Source organism: Pipistrellus kuhlii, unplaced genomic scaffold (genome assembly GCF_014108245.1).
Source record: "Pipistrellus kuhlii isolate mPipKuh1 unplaced genomic scaffold, mPipKuh1.p scaffold_m20_p_15, whole genome shotgun sequence".
Lineage (NCBI taxonomy): Eukaryota > Metazoa > Chordata > Mammalia > Chiroptera > Vespertilionidae > Pipistrellus > Pipistrellus kuhlii.
This window is the reverse complement of record NW_023425460.1, coordinates 24,862,940-24,884,054: the sequence shown is the minus strand read 5'-3', so window position 1 is coordinate 24,884,054 and position 21,115 is coordinate 24,862,940. Positions and strand designations below refer to the sequence as shown.

General features: G+C 42.8%; 2 protein-coding genes across 3 annotated transcripts in view; both read left to right on the top strand.

Moving 5' to 3' along the window:
- Positions 1-6,506, top strand: part of LIPA (lipase A, lysosomal acid type) — a 29,033-nt gene extending 22,527 nt beyond the window's left edge. For both annotated transcript variants that reach the window (XM_036438512.2, XM_036438511.2), the window contains exons 9-10: positions 3,691-3,762; positions 5,013-6,506. In XM_036438512.2, the coding sequence (XP_036294405.1) occupies positions 3,691-3,762; positions 5,013-5,246 (306 nt within the window). In that variant the 3' untranslated portion in view covers positions 5,247-6,506. The remainder of the gene's footprint in view (positions 1-3,690; positions 3,763-5,012) is intronic.
- A 7,969-nt stretch (positions 6,507-14,475) lies between these two features.
- Positions 14,476-16,135, top strand: CH25H (cholesterol 25-hydroxylase). Its single transcript, XM_036437995.2, has one exon. The coding sequence runs from the start codon at positions 14,476-14,478 to the stop codon at positions 15,568-15,570; it is 1,095 nt and encodes a 364-aa protein (XP_036293888.1). The 3' UTR covers positions 15,571-16,135.
- Positions 16,136-21,115: the final 4,980 nt, after the last annotated feature.

Genomic DNA, 21,115 nt, shown 5'->3' with positions numbered 1-21,115 from the left:
GGACATGTACGTTGGTTGTAGGCACATCTCCAGTAGGAGGTGTGCAGGAGGCAGCTGATTGATGTTTCTCTCTCATCGATGTTTCTTTCTCTCCCTCTCCCTTCCTCTCTGTAAACAAACAAACAAACAAACAAACCAAAAAACCAATAAAATATATTAAAAAAAAGGAAGGGAGAGGGAGGCAGAAATACAAGCACTGATGAGGGGAAACTTTGATTGGCTGCCTCTTGCCTGTTCCCTACTGGGATCAAGCCTACAGTGGGGACTGAACCTGTGACCTCTTGGTGCACAAGATGATGCTCAACCAGCTGAGCCACACCAGCAGGGCTTAGCCAGGTCTTCTTGTACAGATTTCTCTCTCTGATAATAAAAACAGTTCTTCCTTCTGGTACAGGGATGGCTTCTTTCACATGGGAATTTTATATCTTGCTTCAAAGGAAGGTCAGAGTACCTTCCTTGCGTCTGCTGTTTCTCACATTCCTTTAAATCAGTCATTAAAATGGCCAAAGCAACATATTTTGTGGTGGCAGGTCCTGAACTCTTTCAGTGCCATCTTCTAATATATATTTTTTTTCTGTATAATTGTTTTCATTGCAAAAGTAGGATTACCCTCTGCACGCGTTAAACAGTTTTAATTAGATAGCTTCGTATTTGCTAAGTTGCTGAATCAGAGATGCCATCATACAGCCTTAAAACAGTTTTTGTTTCTGGTGATACAGCGCAGACATCAGTGCCGCGGGATGGTGGTGGAGGGGGAGTGACAGTGCTCCCGGAAGTCATGCAGGGCCCCAGCTCCCGCAGCACGTCAGCTCTGCCACTGCTGGCATGCCGCCCCTCTCCCCGGTGGAAACCGGGTTGCCTCCATGCGTGTTCCAGCCTCCAGGAAGGAAGCATATAAGGGATGTGGTTCCTCCCCTGGCGGCCATGTGCTCAGCAAAAGCTTTAGGGATTATGGAAGCAAGCAAGAATGGGAAATTAGCTGTCTCTGCTGTAATCAAAAATACCTTTCCAGGTCAATAACTAACATTTAAAATATTGGTAACATCAATTTCCCTCTGCTTAAATTATTAGTATTAATATTTTTATTATTGTAATTGTTACTGTTATTTCTGCTACGATAGCTTATTTTTTTTGTATTAGTAAACCATTCTGGGACAAAATTCTTGAATTAAAGATCTTTCATTACTTTCTTAGGGTGCAGTTGTAGAAGTAGACTTAGTGGTCAGAGGAAGGCATATCTTTAAGATTTCTGATACAGATTGTACTTTGGAAAGGTTGAACCTATTGACCATACAAGACATAAAAATAATTTTTAAATGTCACTTTAAAATCCATATATCCCAATATCCTAATGGTATAAGTATTTCCTCCTAATCTTTGGTCATATATGATTATCATATAAGTGTAACCATAGAGCTTGCTCACTTTCATTTTCTGACTTTTCCCCTCACTTAATATTATTTATAAATATTATTCATATTTCTCTTTCTAGTTTATTATCTTTATATTTACTGTTGTGTCTATTGATGTAACATGATGTATTTAACCAAATAGTTATGATTGGACTTCAGCTCATTTCCACGTTTTTGCTACTATAAATAATCATCTTCACATTTCTCTCTTTCTGAGATTTCCTATGACACTAAACACAAAAGTCAAGTTTAGAAGTTCAGTCTGAGCCCTAGGCAAGTTTTCCCTGTGTGTTCCATACTCACTAGGGTGCTTTCTGTAAATGCTGAAAGACATTTGTGAGGAAGCAATAGACTGTCTGCAGTGGTGAGCAGCTTGCGCTGATATTTTTTCACTGACAGCCAGACGCCCTAGCAGGTGCTGTAAATTCATACTTTCTTCTGCTTGTTAAATGTGCCATAGGATTTAAACTCTGTCCTTTGCAAAGGGAAAAAGCAGATGCTAGCATTTCTCCTGTAGAAATCCCCTGTGGCTTCTAATCTCACGCCATCTTTTATTATATCAGACAGTAGAATTTTAGGCAATGGATAAGACCTGGAACCTTACATGAATCAACAGCAGTTCCAGCAGAGGATGTTTTTCCTCTTTACCAGACGCCACCCTCTGGCCAAAACTTGAACAGTTCCCAGTTCATTTGGGTTGCCGATTTTGGATTTAAGTCTTGACATATTTTTAATTTGGGGATACATATAGAGGAGGTGTGAATTTGAATTATTTAAAAGTTTAAAAATAAGTGCCTTTTAAAATGCTTTTATATCATGCTATTTATGCATAATTTAAATTTTATATACAATATTATTTCATGACTAGTTAGAATTGTGCTCTTGTGCAGTACAATTTGGTGATTATACTGACACTGGTACTTGAGAAAAAGTGTCAAAACAATAAAATTATTAAAATATTAAGTAATATAACTAGTCAAATAGAGTATATATATAGAGAATATGGAGATTATATATGGAGTTTATATAGAAGCACACAGAAATATGTTAATCTATATATAAATATACAGTGATTATATTTATTCATAGTTATGTGATTTATAATTAATATTTATATTCTAATCCACATACATATATATTAATCTATATGTTGTATGTAATACACACACACACACACACACACATACATACACATATATAAAACTTCCCTAAGTAAGATAGTTACCGTATTTTTCGGACCATAAGACACACTTTTTCCCCCCCAGAAGTGGGGGGGAAAAGTTCCTGCATCTTATGGTCCAAATATAGCCTACACATATACTTTAAAAAAAAAGTTTTTTTACTTGCCCGGCTCTGTGTGGTCTCTGTGTGCTTGCCCGGCTCTAAAATGGTTCTAAATGCTGCTGTTTACTTTACAGGGTTGATTACATGTGTTTATGACTGTGATGTTGGGTTTTAATGCACATAAAATATTTTAGGACACTATTTGTTTCAGAATCTTTTTTTCTTCATTTCCCTTCTCTAAAAACTGGTGCGTCTTATGGTCCGGAGCGTCTTATGGTCTGAAAAATACGGTAACTTTGAAAAGTTTAAGACTTATATTTTAGCCGGGACTGGTTTGGCTCAGTGGATAGAGCATCAGCTTGCGGACTGAAAGGTCCCGGGTTTGATTCCGGTCAAGGGCATGTACCTTGGTTGCGGGTGCATCCCCAGTAGGTGGTGTGCAAGAGGCAGCTGATCGATGATTCTCTCTCATCGATGTTTCTAACTCTCTATCCCTCTCTCTTCTTCTCTGTGAAAAATCAATAAAATATACTAAAAAAAAAAAGACATATTTTAGTAAAAAATGTCAGCATAAAGTTTATCCAATGAGTGTGGTCATTGATCTAGGGTGGGGTGAAAGTAGGTGTACCATTGTTTGTATAGAAAATAATACAATAATTAATAAATAACATAAGAATAAGCTCTGTGTCTGCATATTCACAACTATAAATCTACTTTTGCCCCAATCCTATATAATTTATAGCATGTCTATAGCTGCTTTATTGTGTCCTACAATAGCTATTTTCCAATCATACGGCAAGAAATTGAGTCACTTAGTAAAAGACAGCCAAGTAATGCCATTTATTTTGAATTACAGTTTGGAAATGAAGAGTAAACCTGAGTATTGGTTTAAAATTGATTTCTGAGGGTGGGCGTGGCTAACTCTTGCAACCTGTGATGTTATCTCAAACATGTGTGTCAGATAAACTTTTTGTCCACATTATCTTCTTTCTAGACTTTTAAGTTGCAAAAGTTCCAAGCCTTTGACTGGGGGAGCAGAGCCAGGAATTACGTTCATTACAACCAGGTAAAGTCTTCAGAGTCTTTAGAAACAGTGGGTCCCGCGGACTCTCCAAGGAAGCCAGCCCTAGCTGTCAGGATCCTGGGCTCCGGGCTGTGGAAATGTCTGGGAGAGTTGACTAGAGAGTGTTTCAATCCCAGAACAACCCAAGCTTTGTGGTTGGCGCAGTGGCCTGGGCGTTCCCTCTCCGTTATTTCCTTGGCCCTGTATAACAATTGCCACTCTCACTGTTGTCATATGTGACTCATCGTGATCAGGAACGCAGACGTGGAGTCAGACAAGCCTAGGTCTGTGATCTGGTAGCTGGAGGGCCTTGGCCAAATGACATGACCTAAGCCTTTGCTCCCATATGCAATTAATTTACCATTGTTTTCATTTTTAAATATGTATTTTATTAGTGATAGCATTACAGATACCTCCCATTCCACACCCCATTATACTCCCTCCTCCCTGCCCTGACGCAGCCCCCCAAGTCTTCACTACCGTATTGCCTATGTCCATGGGATATATATATATATATATATATATATATATATATATATCTCCTATATAATAAAAGCATAATATGCAAATTATCCCCTTGACCAGGAGTTCGTCCGGGAGTTTGACTAGGGGTCAGGGCCTGGGGAAGGAAGTACTGGCCAGCAGCTTCTAGGAACCTTACCAGTGCATGAATTTCCTGCACTGGGCCTTTAGTAAATATATAAGTTCTCTAGTTTATCTCTTCTCATTCCCCCAACCCCACATCGAGGTATGTCAGTCTGTTCCAGGCCTCCCTGCTTCGGGTTCATTTTGAGTGCTGAGTACTCTGAAGTATAAGGCACTTTACCATGTTTTACTTAATTCTCACAAATCCCCTATGGTTATTGTTATTATTAAAGATGAGGAACTTGAGGCTTAGAGAACTTGTGTTGCACCCCAGAGGGAAGAAAAGTATAGAAAGCTATGGACTCCAAAGCCCCTTCTCGACCGCTGGGTTCTGTTGCTTTGAATCGACGACTTAGGAGAATACCGTCCTCCCACCGGATTTCAGCACTTGGTACCGGCCCACCAGGGTCCTGTGCTAACTGTGCTCTCATTGTGGGTTAGGTTTATGTTTGTTCTGGTCGCAGTGACTTGAAAAGTAAACAGAGTGATTTTCAAAATTTAGTCTTTAATACTCAATGAATGAATCAGTGTTTAATGGAGATTGCCGCCTGTGGTTTTGTAAATTAGAGCAGCCATGACAAAACTTTCTGTGGGTTTTTCCTTTATAGACTTACCCTCCTGCTTACCACGTGAAGGACATGCTCGTGCCCACTGCCATCTGGAGCGGCGGTCAGGACTGGCTTGCGGACGTCAAGGACGTCAGTGTCTTGTTGACCCAGATCACCAACCTGGTGTATGATGAGTGCATTCCGGACTGGGAGCACCTGGACTTCATCTGGGGCTTGGATGCCCCTTGGCGGCTCTATGAGAAAATGATAAATCTAATGAGAAAGTATCAGTGAAAGCCAGACAGCGAAATTTACCATGAATACCATGATCAAATCATGTTAAACATTTGTTGGCTTAATTTTTCTAAAGCACTTATCTTTCTTTCCCAGGCTTCTTATTTTTTTCATATCTAAGAAAATTACGATGCTGAAGATGCCCAACGTTCTTCAGTTAGGGTAGAAACGCACTTGCTTTAAAAAAAATTTGTTTAATCATGGCCAAATATGCAGCTGTGTCTTAACAATAATGTAGTTTCTTTAAGTCTTCTAAACATATCACTGACTTGGAAAGGTGATAGCCATTCTGCTTACCCATACAATTTAAAATATACTGTATTGCTTTTTTGATTTTACTCCATATGGGACACATTGACCTCTGTGTTGGATTTTTTAAACTGTGTTGTTCATTGGTAAATAATATGACACTGCCTCGAAAGCTCAGGGTATAAGCACCCTATTCTCATCTCTTGGCCTTACAGGCTCTCCAGAGGAATGGCCCTGAGCTTGGGGATCTAATGACACTCTCGTGTAGTCACTCCGTGGGTGCTGAGTCAAAGCAGCGACACCCCCACCATGTCAGTAATAAAAATCCTGTAATGCATTTCATCAAATCTGTGTGTGATAGCCGTTACTTAGCAACTGTTTACATTGCTCAGAGGATGCAAAATAATTTCAAAAACAAATTCTGCTCATTAAAGCACAACAACTGTATTTCAAATACTTGAAGACGGACGCACACAACCTTCCATATCCTTGAACTCTTCATTGGAAGGCAGGTCCTACACCCACTTGTTTGAGAAGAGAAGTCCTGTGGAGAGACGATGCCACTAGTTTTCTTCAAACGAATGTACTCCCTCAGCCAGTGGCTGTCGCTCAGCAATGATGCATGTGAAACAAGAGCCCCAAGGCCGCTCCTGAGGAGTGTCCTCATGCATCTGACGTGAGAGGAGCATGACCATGAATGCTTTCAAATCTCATCGCGGGAAACCGCTTCGTTTTTAGTTTTGTGTGTGTCCATGTGTTTGTACCCCTGATCTGCACACCTCTGTCAGGAAGTCCAGGTTCAGCTGCTTTTCTCACCGCCTTGTTTCCTACAGTTCTGTCCGATAGGCAGAATGGCGTGGATATGTGTTTCTGATCTAGTTACTTCAGCTGCAATAATCAACAATACTTGGTGTTGGCTAATGTGTGGAGACAGCATAATACTTCCTTGTAACATATAAAAAGTCTTATTTAAACTTTGCAATAAAACTCAGTGAGTCTCAGAGGCTTGACAGATTTAGTGTGTGTGTGTGTGTGTGTGTCTTCTTTATTTAATAGCCCTTCTCTGCTTCCCCTTCTTTTTTGATAAGACTTGTGCTTGCCCGTGAGTGCTTGATCCTCTCCAATGGGCAGCAGAGAGTGTCTCAAACACAAGGAACATCGGGATAGTTGGGAAACACTGGTCTTCAGGGTCATCTTGCAGGGCCCACAGAGATAGGCTGAGTGATCACTGGGTAGTGATTAACCCCATCTGCAGGTAGTGGTCTGTTAAAGGCAGGACAATGGCATCAAGGACTGTCCATCCAACTCCCTCCATGAACAAATGAAGCAGCCAGAGCTGGTGGAGATGAGTCATGTCTCAAGGATCATAAATCTAGCTTTTAGGATCTAATGTGATCTCTCCAATTACTCTGAGCTGGAGGGCAGACGATATATCTTACCGCAAATCTAACACACAGCTTAGAGCACATGTGTCAAACACAAGGCCCGCGGGCCAAATCCGTCCCGCCAGGCCTTGCAATGTGGCCCGCACCGCGCTGTCATCACTGCACTCCGCTGCGTTTCCATCACAATGACAGTTTATGACTGTTCAGTAAACCATTCGGCCCGCGATTTAGGCTGGATTTTAGATTTTGGCCCCTTCTCTGATTGAGTTCGACACCCCTAGCTTAGAGTATAGTGAGTCAATAAAAATGAGTGGATTGACAAAATGTGTGAAAAATAATGAACTTTGTCATTTAGTGAAATAAAATTTGGTGCTCAGGTAGCTTCTGGGACTGCATATTTGTGAAATCTGTTTCCAAGGCAACCACAGAAAAGAGTAAAACTACTAGATGCAAAGGATATACATCCCCAGGAGGGTGCCACTCTCCTTTGACACAGGCCGATCAGGCTCAAGATTCGTTGCTAGGGCTGGAAAGAAGGGAACTGTGAGCAGGTGTTTTGTTGTTTTACACCAATAGTGGCAGAGAGCTCATTGGAGATGGCTTCAGTGCCATAGGTGACCTGGTTTCTCTTGCTTTGGCTGCAGCCATGGAGGCTCCCATAGATGCTCTTGAAACATGTGGTTATTAAAGCACCAACACACCAGGCCATACGAATAAGCGGGGGCTTCAGTCTACCTTTTATTGGGATGTTTTTCTTTCACCCCCTTTCTAAATCCCTGGTTCATTTCCTTCAGTATGTGGGTCAGTCCGGAGGTGAAAATGCTGCATAGCCATTCTTGCCTCAGTTTTATATCTTTGTAATGGGGCTGCAATAATGGAGCTTTGTTTCATCCGTGGCTGAGGGTGCAGAACAAGGCTGGAGCATGTGCCTCAAGAAGTTTGGTAACGTGTTTGTAGGAGTTCTGATTACCTTATCCACCAGGGATGACTGGCAGTCCTTGAATGATGGGTGAATGACTACTCTGACACACATTTCTGTGGAAGAGAAGGCTGTTTGCCTGCCTCCTTAGGCTTTTATTGTCACAACAGCTTGAACTAAAATTAACCTCTAGTTACAATCACCAGGGTAAGCATCCTTGAGAAAGCACCTGCATCTGTAGTGTCTTTCAGACAAGGGCATTTTAAAGTCTAAACATAAAGATTCTAGTACAACACCCAGGACTCAGACTTGTTTGGAAAACTCAAGGCAGGGTCTGCCACCTTCAGCAAGTTCCCCCAGAGGCCTTTGGCCTTCCGGGTAATCCTCCCCACAGACTTTCCAACCAAGCCCCATGCGCCCCCACACGTATCAACTGTGTTTAATATATTTCTAATGCCTGGCTGGTGTGGCTCAGTGGTTGAGCGTCAACCTACGAACCAGGAGGTCATGGTTCGGTTCCCAGTCAGAGCACATGCCCAGGTTGCAGGCTCCATCTCCAGTGTGGGATGTGTAGGAGGCAGCCAATCAATGATTGTCTCTCATCATTGATGCTTCTCTCTCTCTCCCTCTCCCTTCCTCTCTGAATTCAATAAAAGTATATTTTAAACATATGTATGTATTTCTATTGAGCAGATCACAAAGATGTCCACAGACCTGTGTGGCAAGAAAAAGACTAGTTAATATTTGCCCACTTGGAACTCTTCGATACTGCACTGTACTTCCATGGGCAAAACCACCAAATGAAGTCACCACTGAGAACAAAATTATTATTTTTTTCATTTGCCACAAGAGGACACTCTTGGCTTTGCTTCCAAACCTTTTCAGAAGGAGGTTTTCTCTAGTCTCTTCCTCTGGGGAGAGGCAGAGAGCTGTATTTATGAGCCAGTTAGTCATTGGAGGACTGGTAAGATCAACCATGACTGTGGTCATTTCTAGGATTATGACTAATCCTGTCTAACACATCACATCTGAAAAATGCTCTCAAAGAATAGCGATGTCTGGAATGTGACATGAAAATAAAAATGTGCCTAATACAGTGGCCAGAACCCTAGATATTTCCATTTTCTCCCCCCAATTCGCTTTTGTGCCACCCAGAAACTTTCTTCTTTTCCATTCCTGGGAAGGATCACCCTGCCCTGGAATTGGGGGGAGGGAATGGAAATGTCTTTAACCTTAGGCCTCACACTTAAAAAGGACCAACATTTAGACTGTTGATATGATCTCCAAATGATGAAGACTATTCTGTGCTTGTGGGTATTAAAGGCCTTACTTTGTTCAATGTAAACATTAAAAACACACTAATTTGAACTCTTGTCATTCATTTTTCAACAGATGGAGAGATTTTCAAAATGTGACCCCTGAAAGGCAACATCAGGTTGTAATAATTCTAATTTTTAAAAAAATAGTTAGTAATTAATTCAAGAGTATTTATTGTATTGTTTTAGGTGCATATTTCAAGTTCAACTCCAAACTAAGCAGAATACTCTCTGCCCACATGTCTTAGTGGTACAAACACAAATACTTCTGCATTTTACATTGTGCCTTCCTGATTTTTAAAGCTTTCTCATAAGGCTTTGATCTTTGCAACAACCCCTTTGACAAGTGAGTTATTTTCTCTATAAATCATTCCCATGAAAAGAAATGTTATTTCTCCATCTGTTATTTCTTTTCATGGGAATGATTTTATATGCTTTAAATATATATATATATATATATATATATATATATATATATATATATATATTTGCTTATTTTAAATAGGTTGATGAGAATTCCAATATCAGTAGAAGCACCCACACATATGTGACCCAGAAGAATCACAAATATAAAGAGAAAGTGTTTAAAACCAAATATGCACCAGCATCTTTGTTATATTCTTCATCATCATTCCCCATTTTGGTGTGGATAATTAACGTTTGCCCAGTTTTTTGTAAACTTTATATGCAACATCAATGCTCTATCCTGACACCACATTTTTGATATAGGGGCACGTGTCTTGAAGCTGACACGGACCAGGTTTTGCTCTCAGATAGGCTGCACCTTGCTATTTAACTCTAGCTAGTCTTGACATTTCTGAGGCTAAGTCTTCACTTTTACAACCAGGGATTAGATTACCCTCTCTTTATGAGTCTCAATGTGTTACAGTTGCAAAACATTACAACAGTTTTCATTTTTCCTATCCAGGAATAATTGTTTTAGTTAGATGGATAATTTTTTTGGTTAGATAGATGCTAAGACAGTTTCACTTTATTTTGGAAGGAAACAAACATGAAGATCACACAAGAGATAGTCTCGCCTAATTTTTTTTTTAAAAGAAACAAACATGAAGTTTACACACAAGAAGAGCTTATGTCATAGGCAATGCACTTTGCCAACTGCATGTTTGTTTTTTATGGGAGGGGGCAGTACCCAAAGTCTGTTGGTAAGTTAGTACCAAATAGCATCTAGATTGTATTAAACACTCATAGACTGGGTTGTTGTACTCTCAGAGAAGTGATTTGATCTCTGGGATAGCTAGAGAGGAAAGGATTCCTGTACTCTAGCCCTGTCAGGAAGACCTTGCCAAGATAAAAATAATACACAGGAAGTCAAAATCAAAAGAAGAAGTGCAAGAAAGAATGCCCAAAGTCCTAAAACAATTTGAAATAAATAAATGCCACGTTTTAGGAAAAACCATTCCAGGGGATAAGTAGACCTAAACTACATACCAAATGCTAAAAAAAAAAAAAAAAGAATTCAAATGTTTTAGCCTCAATTTAGAGCCAATATCTTTTAAACTGCACATTGAGTCCACAAATAACTCTTCCTCGTCACTTATTATGTAATGCTTGGCCCTGTGGGGCAGAAATCTCCCAGATAGAATCTGTGCCCTAAAAAGACCCATCATCTAGCAAAGCTGTTAGATCAATTTTGTGTTAAGTGAAAGTGTTTCAAGAAGCATGTTTGCCAATTCAAGCAACGATGCCACTTCAGTCAAGACTATACGGGGCTCCATTTTATTTGGCTCCATTAAGTGATGCTCTGTTTTTGGTTGTCCAACACCTATGTTTGCAGCATCCTCTGTGGCCTGGAATGGACAACTGATGACATTTGAATGGACCTCTTGCCCTGCGATGGTTGCACTTGTGTATTGGGCACAAACTTTTGTCCTGATGGCTGCATGGAACGCAAAGGCAGAGAAGCTGGTGGTTATTCTTCAATATGCCACCAGCAATATGGAGGGTGCCTGGAACAACCAGGGATAAGCCAGGGCTTCTGGGTCTTGCTGCGCAGGGCTTTATGGGAAATATTCTAACAAGCTGTGATAGAGGATGGAAAAACCAAAGAAGAAGAAGGGGATGGTTGGAGCTACGGGCCCAAAGGGGGCAGTCCTGAGAACAATCCGATAGCTAAGACTAAATGAAAAAAACCTGCCAATGCCACCTGCTTAAAAAAATCTGTGAGAGAATTCGCCCAAAGCATCCCAGCATGAAAAATAGAAACCACAGGAAATGAACAGCATGTACCGGACATAGATTTGAAGGTTGACTTAATTTCTATTGAGGGCAAATCTGAGTGATATTTGACTTCTGAGCAGAGTGCAATTGTAAGTCTGAGAATGTGAATTTTGATGGACCCTTTGGAACTCAGAGTAAATGGTATATGCTACATTCGGTAGTGTGGTGTGATTCTCAAATAAAGCTTTTTCTTTGTATTATTTTAAAATCATAAATAAAGATCAAGGAAAAGAAGCCCTTCCCCTTCTCTCTGAGATGCCGCTTGAGCCGGACACAATTCAAGGGCAGGGTGATCTTTCCCAGGAATGAGAAGTAGCAAGTTCCCGGTGGCACAGAAAGCGAATTGGGAAGAGCACTGGAGCATGGGAACACTGAGGAGATTAGAGAGGACAGGATTTCTAAACGGAAGGAACCCACCAGCAGGGAGGCCAAGGGCCTGTGCGTTGTGCCTGCCTCTGCTTCCATCCAGATGCCCAAACAACAGAAAACCCCACTTGCTTTCCTTTCTGGCGCTGGCTGTCAGGAAGCTCAAAGCTGCTTCTGAAGCCTTATCTCCTCAAGACACAAGCAGAATATCATAATAACTTCACAGCACACAGGACCCCGAGGCGTCAGAGAATGGGCTGCTAAGGAACATCCAGGGTCCATCAGTGGCAGTTCAGGTCACACACTAGTTGGGAGGTTCTGAATGAGGAATTGGCCTAGTATGTGTGTGTGTGTGTGTGTGTGTGTGTGTGTGTGTGTGTGTGTGTAACATCCCATAGACACTGAGTGCCCAGAATATTATCATCTCTGAACGCATAATAATCTGGCCACTCAGTGTAGACTGACCACAGAGTTAGGATTTTAAAATAAGGTTTTTCCATGTCTAAGATCTGCATTGTGGGTAGTTAGAAAGAAGCAGAGGACTTACTAGCCAGAGGCTGAAGGCCACTATCTCCTGGTCCCTTGACATATCAAGATTTGCCAGCTTTCCTTTATACATAAATACACTGAGTGGCCAGATTATTATGCATTCAGAGATCATAATAATCTGGCTGCTCAGTGTATATCTTATGTTATTATATATTAATATATAATGATATATTATGAACTGGCATATTATATACAACATGTCTAATATATAGATACATATATTAGGGTATGTACTAGTACATAGGCTATATATCATATTTCTAGGCCCAGATATTGGTCTATATTTTCATTGTACTTATTCTTTCCTCACAATATATAGCTTTATATCTTTTTACACAATTTTATTTTATTTTCATTGCAAATGTCCTTCATTATGATTTAGATAAAATGTGAAATGAAAATTTAAAATAATGTCTGTGGAGGGTGAGGGTGAAGGTGGAAGAGGGCATAGAAGGGATAAATGGTGATAAAAAAAATAAAAGTAGTGCGTCTTATTTTGCACGTTTACTACGTTTACCAGGCACTCTGAGTTTACTTCTGTAAGACCACAGCACTAATGATAATGCCTACTTCCACGGATTGGGTGAAATCCCCTCAAATAAAACATGTAATTAGTGCCTCACAGATGTTACATGGTAGCCTTATTATTATTATTTTCCTCTTTAATGCTGGAAATAGACTCGTGAGATAGCTGCTACTTGGGGAGGGGGTAGATCTGAAAATGCAAAGCTTGGAGGAGCGAAGTGCTGGCTATAACCTCACAGACATCAGAGGCAAAGTGCGTCCCTGGCTTCCAAGTTTTCATCCAAACCCATCTTCTAGGCGTTCCCGTGTTCCAGCTTCCCGCGTCAAAGGAGGCTTTGTTGGTGGTCTGGACGTGTGTGTGTGTGTGTGTGTGTGTGTGTGTGTGTGTGTGTGTGTGGTACCCACCTCCTCACACTCAGTCCTGGGCCAGCCAACCCCAATTTGATGGCAGAGAAGTGCAGTCCGGAGCTGAGCCTTGGGGGTTTAGAGGAAAGGGATGAAGGTAAGGTGCCAACTGGCGCCGCGAAGCCAGCCCAGGGAAGGGCAAGACAGGCGACATCTGTGCAGCCGGCGGCTTCGGGGGGGAGGCTGCGGGAACACGCACACATTCCCTTCGGGGCCAAAGTGGGTGCTTTACGGATTGAATTGCTTCCTGAGACGCAGCGTCCTTTTCGCTAGTTCTAGACCGGCGCTAGAAGTTAAAGCCAGAATGTGTGCATGTATATAATGTATGTATGCATGCATATATACATGCATGTATATGTGCGTATGTGTGTAAAGCGATGAAAGGTCGCGGACCCCTCTGTTGCCGGGGAGTCTCACCTCCGTTCCGGTCCCTAGTCTGCGCGCCGCGGTGGCGTCCGGAGGGGTGATCGGCGGCCGGGTTTGCGAGTTCCCTGAGCTGACTGCGTGCAGGAGGGGGACCGGGGTTGGGGCGGGGGTGGGTAGGGGAGGAAGTGGGGGCAGCCGGGAAGGGCAGGATCCGGAGCTCCGGGCGGGCGAACCGACGGGAATACATTCTCGCCGAAGCCCGGAGGAACTGGAGAGGCTCCGGTCCCGCCGCCCGGTCGCATCTGATTTCCTGCGCTGATCGCCGCGGCAGGCGGCCGGGGACGCGCCATTCCCTCCGGGAGAGAAGGGTTAGTGCGCCCCTCGCTCCGGGTCACACCGTTCCGGGCTGAGCAGACAGACAGCAAAGATGGGAAGCACAGGAGGCACGCCGCTTTAAAAAGTTCTTAAAAGTACAACTGCACTTGGCGTCTTTATGGGTCCGCACAGGCGATTGAACGAGCATTTACGGACATCATGCTGAGTGAAATAAGCCAGTCAATGAAAGAGAGACACCACAGGACCTCACTCGTTTATGGATAATAAGGAACATTATAAACTGATGAACAGAAAGATAGATACAGAGACAGTAAAGCAACAAACAGACTGTCAAATTAGCGGGGAGGATGGGAAGATAAGAGATCAACCGAAGGACTTGTATGCATGCATATAAGCATAACCAATGGACACAAAACTCTGGGGAGGGAGGGCATGTATGGGAGTGGGGGAGTAATGGTAAGATACGTACACATATAATACCTTAATAAAAAAAATAAAAAAATAAAAAATAAAGTAAATAAAATAAAATAAAATAAAATAAAATAAAGACAAGAGGAGCTCTTCTGGCGGTGATGGAAAGATCCCCTGTCTTGCTTGGGGGTGGTGATGACACATGGATGGAGTTCTCCAAACTCGAAACGCAGCCGCGGCTGTGCAGTTTGGCAACTCCACGCGCCTCTAGCAGCTCGCTCGGATGCAAGCCAAGGAGCAGGAGAGGGAGCTCGGCGGCCGCTGACGTCAGCCGGGCGGGGCCGGGTCCCTATAAAGCCGGGGGGACAGCGGCAGCCCCAGCGGCGGCCCGCCAGCGCCTCGCCATGAGCAGCCACAACTCCTCCCGGCTCCACGCCGCCCCCGCCGGCGGGTGCAGCTCCGGCCAGATGCTCCTGCAGCCCAGCTCCGGCCAGATGCTCCTGCAGCCCGCCTGGGACCTCCTACGGAGCCGGGAGGCGCTCACCCAGTCGCCCTTCTTCCCGGTCATCTTCTCCATCACCACGTACGTGAGCTTCTGCCTGCCCTTCGTGGCGCTGGACCTCCTGTGCCCCCGGGTGCCCGCGCTGCGGCGCTGCAAGATCCAGCCCGACTGCACGCCCTCGGCGCGGCAGCTGCTGTGCTGCCTGGCGCGGACGCTCTACCAGCACCTGGTGTTCGTGTTCCCGCTGACGCTGCTGCACTGGGCCCGCGGCCCGGCCCCGCTGCCCGCCGAGGCCCCCGCGCTGCCCCAGCTGCTGGGCCACGTCGCGCTCTGCCTGCTGCTCTTCGACGCCGAGTTCTTCGCGTGGCACGTGCTGCACCACCGGGTGCCCTGGCTGTACCGCACCTTCCACAAGGTGCACCACCAGCACGCGCCCTCCTTCGCGCTGGCCACGCAGTACCTGAGCGCCTGGGAGCTCTTCTCCCTGGGCTTCTTCGACACGGTGAACGTGGCGCTGCTCCGGTGCCACCCGCTCACCGTCCTGGTCTTCCACACGCTCAACATCTGGCTGTCGGTGGAGGACCACTCCGGCTACGACTTCCCCTGGTCCACGCACAGGCTGGTGCCCTTCGGGTGGTACGGGGGAGTGGTGCACCACGACCGTCATCACTCCCACTTCAACTACAACTTCGCCCCCTACTTCACGCACTGGGACAGGCTCCTGGGGACGCTGTGGCACCCTCACGCCAACTAGCCCGCACCCCTTCCCCGCACCCCTCCCGTGTGTGGGGGTGCTTAGGGGCGGCTGCGGTGGGCAGAGGGGTGCCCACCCTCGGAACCAGGACTGTTTGTGCCTTTCACACTTGAATCAGAAGAAACACGCCTGAGCTCTTTTTATTTGTTAGTAAGTAATTTATTACCCGCTGGAAATTACCTGATGAATTAATTTATATAATTTTTTTTTTGTATATCAATAATTGTATACTGGGTGTTTTGAGTGCTAGCTCACTCCAGTAGCCTTGATTCCTGGATCAATGTAAACGTGTATCACTGGCATATTTAAATCATTTCTAAACGGATTTGTTTGTAGGACAAAAGGATGTCCTATGCTTGAAAGGGTCCTAGAATGAGACTAAAAAGAAAAATGTATTTTTTAAAATGGAGAATCTGATGTCTGATGCTATACACAATGCACTATGTTCCTGCTGGACAGTAACTAAGATGATCATTCTTTTTTCCTATTTTTATCAAAGAATTTTATATTTATATGGAAAGAAATGTTATTTATGCTTAAAAAAAAAAGAATATGAACCAAATAAGTACTGGCTCCTTGTTTTATTGGCATTCTGAGTTAAAAAAAACCAAAAACAAACTAAAAGAGGGCGAGGGAGCAGGGATGGCAGGTGTCTGTCCCAGCATCCCTCTGCCTCATCTTGGGATGAGAGGAGTCTGGTGGTGGGGTCTGCTGCAGGAGGGGTGGGGTTTGCAGGAGAGGAAGAGGCAGAAAGAGCCTGAGTTTTGGCTTAGACATTTCAAAGAGGAAAAAACACTATTGTCCGAAAGTGTGTTTTAAGTGATTTCTGCCTAATAGGCAACTGAAAAAATTACCTTGTGAAAATTTAGAGAGATTAATACTGAGCAACCATTTGCTTATTTGGGGGGAGGGCGATATTGGGGGATGAATAGAATTATTGGGGTGCCTTGCTTTACAAAACTGGGGAGTCAAATGTGTACATTTGAGGGGCTGGTAGGTACAGAAAGGCGTTCAGAGTGAACCCCCCTTTTTCATGAAGCGATCTAGTACAAATGACGATCATACGCATCGTCTCGGCTATCGGGGAATTTTGTATATTCACTTTTCTTAAGTAAACAAACATGCAAACTGCATGTCTATTTCTCAAAGGAAATTGTGCCTCCGATGTTCTTGAGGATTATTTGTGACAGTTAAGTGTCCCTGTTACTGCCCATCATGTTCTCCATCCAGCTGCTGTCTGATTGTTTTAGTTTTATCTTTGGAGTGTAGTTACATAGGGCTAAGTTAAAAGTCAAGACAATTGAGACAGAAAAGTATAAGGAATGGCAGCTCTGCATTTATGGTAATTTTAGGCTCACTACATATATGAACCAAACTATGTTGTATAAAGGTGAAAAATCCATCTGAAGACCAGGTCTCCATAGCCTGCCAAATGAGATTCCTCCAAATCTTTGGCAGAATGCAGTTAGAATGCCTGGCAACTAACCCAGAGGCATTTTCCCAGGCTCCTCCCCAACGTGTGTGCTCTCTTGGCTTCTCCCCTAAGATTATCTCCTCCTCTGTCCTTAGCAAGACCAGGCGGGGATTTTAAGTCTATATTGATTTATAAAAGTGAAATCCACAAAAACAGGTAGGGAGATGTAAGGGAAAATTGCTGATTGGAGGTCAAATGTTAATATGATTAACAAAGCAAAGAAGGATGAAGGGGCAGGTGTTGAACATCTGATACAACTATTTGTTGTTTTGAGCACCTCCAATCTCCCCAGAGTTGCCTGCAAATCTTGGATCATGACAACTAGTCACAGTTTACTCTGAGAATTTTTTAAAAATAATTTTATTGACTTTTTACAGAGAGGAAGGAAGAGGGATAGAGAGTCAGAAACATCGATGGGAGAGAAACATTGATCAGCTACCTCCTATTGGGGATGTGCCTGCAACCAAGGTACATGCCCTTGACCAGAATAGAAACTGGGACCCTTTCGTCCACAGGCCGACGCTCTATCCACTGAGCCAAACCGGTTAGGCCTCTCTGAGAATTTTTAACAATGTCATGTTGCCTTGCCATATAAGGGAAATTTACAGGGAATTTTTACACTTGGGGCAAATTGTCCACATAGAAACTATTTGTGCTTAGAAAACTTTCTCAGAATCGAATGTCTTATAGTTTATAATACCTTGAGAGGTGGAAGTGAGGGTGTGGAGAGGATGAGCAATTTTTCAGATAGCTTGAGGACCTAATATTTCATCACCATCATTATTATAACAATTATGATAGTGATGGTGATGAAATAGTTCACATTTCCATTCACTGTCACACACATTGCTCCTTACATACTCTAAGGGAGGTAGGATAGTTATCATTTTTAAAAATTATTACTATTATCATCAAACGTTCTGGATAGAGAATTGGTACCTCCATAGGTTATGTGACTTACTCCAGATTCTGAAATACTAGAAGTTGGGGCCAGTTCTCGAACTTAGGTCTAGTAGTGTATACTATCCCTCTCCTCTGATAATCTCCATCTTATCAAACTTGAGAAAGTTACAAACTCTGCAACACCAACAAATGGCCACTCTTCACTATTCCTCCCCAGCCACTGCCCCTTAACACGGTGCCCCCCGGGCCCACTATTTTGATGTGGACGTCCCCGGGTTCCAAGCCTCTGCTGGGGACGAGGGAAAGCTAGGGAAAGTAGGCCTAGGCCTTTCTAAGCGAGGCTTGGGAAAGCATGAGGTCAGGGTGCTATTTTCCGTGTCCCTTATGTACTCAAGCTAGCACTTATGCTGAAGTCAGATTGCCTGGGGCAACCTTGACTCTGAGACTTAAAAGCTGAGGGACTCTGGAAGAGTTAATCTTGCCATACCATGATTCCTTTCCTATAAAATGTAGACGATCAAAGAACCTACCTCCCAGAGTTGTTGTGAGAGATTTTGAGCTACTACTAGGTGAATTGGAGGTCTTGGCCGTGTTTGCTATGATTGATGTTTCATGATGTGGATACCAGGACTGTAGCCTTCGTCCACAAACACATTTGAGCTCTCTCCTCTTACGGGGAACCAAAGAAAGCCATTTTTAATTTTTCTCCCATGAAAGCTGCCATCGAATAAGGTTTTTCTTATCATCTTTCAAGGCCAAAGTGTTGGAAAGGAAAAGACTGGAAAGTGTCTGACTCTACTTCGTCACCACGAGTCATCCCACCTCTTTCTAAACTCTCACCTCTGTTCACTGCCATCTTCCTAACTCTCAAATCCATTTTTTAAAATTTCTTTATTGATTATGGTATCACATATTTGCCCTCATCCTCCCCATTCCCATCCCAAACCCCTCCCCACGCCTGCCCCCACATCCCTGATGTCCGTGACCACTCGTTAGGCTCATATGGATGCACAAAAGCCCTTTAGTTGCTCTCTCCCCGTTATCCCTACCCTCCCCTACCCTCCCTCTGAGATCCGACAGTCTGATCTATGCTTCCCTGTCTCTGGGTCTGTTCTTGTTCATCAGTCTATGTTGTTCATCATTTCCCATAGATGAGTGAGATCATGTACTATTAGAAATATACTTATAAGAACCAAAAATGAGACAAGCAATAATGATTATGTTGAAAGGCAAATGAATCAGTCTGTAGTGAGTTTCTTTCTGGGCTAACAGTTCTTTTGAGTTCCAATTTCAATGTCAAACAGTTCCTTATGTGTACATGTCAGCAATGATAGTTCAGTTCTGGATGGTGGACAGATGGCGGTAATGTAGGTCCGACCTTCTCTGGTTTGCTCCTGGGCAACCTGCAATGACGCACAGCTGCTGACTGCTAGTATTGCAAGGCGTCATCAGCGTCTTCTATCTCTGGACTGTTTCTCTTCTGTCTTCATGGCTGGAGTAGTCCTGTCAATTCCTTTCTGTTGCAGGGATCCACATGGTCTTGGAGTTGTCTTCTGAAAATATTCAAATATATTCTCAACCAAAAGTTAATAAAGGAATCTTTTCTATAAATTTGACTTGCAATCCTTTTTCATTTTTTGCCCAAATGATTTTTCTTTGGCTTGTTTTGAACCCATGTATGTTTTACATTGGTGTCTTGCTGTTAGCATTACAAATGAAAGTTAATTTTCTAAAGTAAAAATTTTCTAGATGTAATTTACTTACAGGATATTTTCCTTACATTATATTCTTCTACTATCCCTCCTTTTTTATTTAAATATTAGGAGGCTTTTAGAATTTTTATAATGCAGTCTTGATAGATTTTAAATTTAATTTTTTGCACTAAAATATGACTGCTTTAGGTTCATTACATGTTATGCAATTTTACCATGAGATGAACTACCAATAAAAATTTTAGTTAACACTTTAGGAACAGCTTTTTGTACAGTATAAATAATTTTTCTACAATATTTGCTTATTTCAAATAGTCAATTTAAATTAGCATGAAAATTTGATTTCTATTTTACTGTCAAATTTAATACTCTAACAACAATCTTATTTTACCCTGTAAATATTAGTGGAAAGGATTATTTGCCTTCTTGAATAGGCCCTAAGGATTCCTGGTGCTAGGCTGAATTTAGATATCAAAAACCCACTTCCCCACATCATGAGTACAAGACAACTCAAACAAGTCTTATTGCAGTGAGAGGACAGCTGCTGTCGGCCAAGTCTCTGTCTGTTACCTGGGTCCCGATTTGGGCTGGGCATGGGAAGCTAAGTACCCATGGGGGCAGGAGACCTCCCTGAGAAGGAGTAAGGGGTTAGGCCTCTGCAAAGTTGTGAGGGTGAGGTTCTTTGCCCCACCTCTGTTGACCTCAAGTTCTCTCCTGCTGGCCCCTCTGCGACTATGCCTGTCTTAGGTTGTTCCTTCCCTGAGGAATCTTACCCATCTCTGGCTAACTAGCCATCCTCCAGGGCTAAGTTGGGTGATGTGAGGTTCAGTTCTGTCTCCTTGGTACAAATCCATTGATTCCCCACCCCCTGCCCTCGCTTTTCCATTGCCTTGGATTTGTTTTTTAAGGTCTTTCTTTTGCTAACTAGCCTCATGTTGGAATTCGGTTCTTACTTGGTTTTAATAAAATCCTCTATTTCCCTTCCTAATTCTGTTTCTTCTTCATTCAGGGGCTGCTTTTCTTAGAGGGAGACAAGCCTCTATTTTATTAAAAAATATCTATATAGTGTGTAATAAATGTCCTCAGTACCATCTTCAAGTGTACCTTCTAAATCTCTGCTTTCATTGTGTTCTAGTACACATACAGATGAGGTATATGCACACATATATTATGCATATATGTGAATAGATACTATATAAAATACACTCTTTCTCTCTCTTTATATATATACTATTTATATACATGCCACATACAAACTATATATCCACACACTATAAGGTAAGCTTGTGTATACTATATATATAGCATAATATGCTAATTAGACCAGATGTTCTTCCAGACAACCTTCCAAAGGAAGCTGAGACTGTGAAGGAAATACAAACTATATATCCACACACTATAAGGTAAGCTTGTGTATACTATATATATAGCATAATATGCTAATTAGACCAGATGT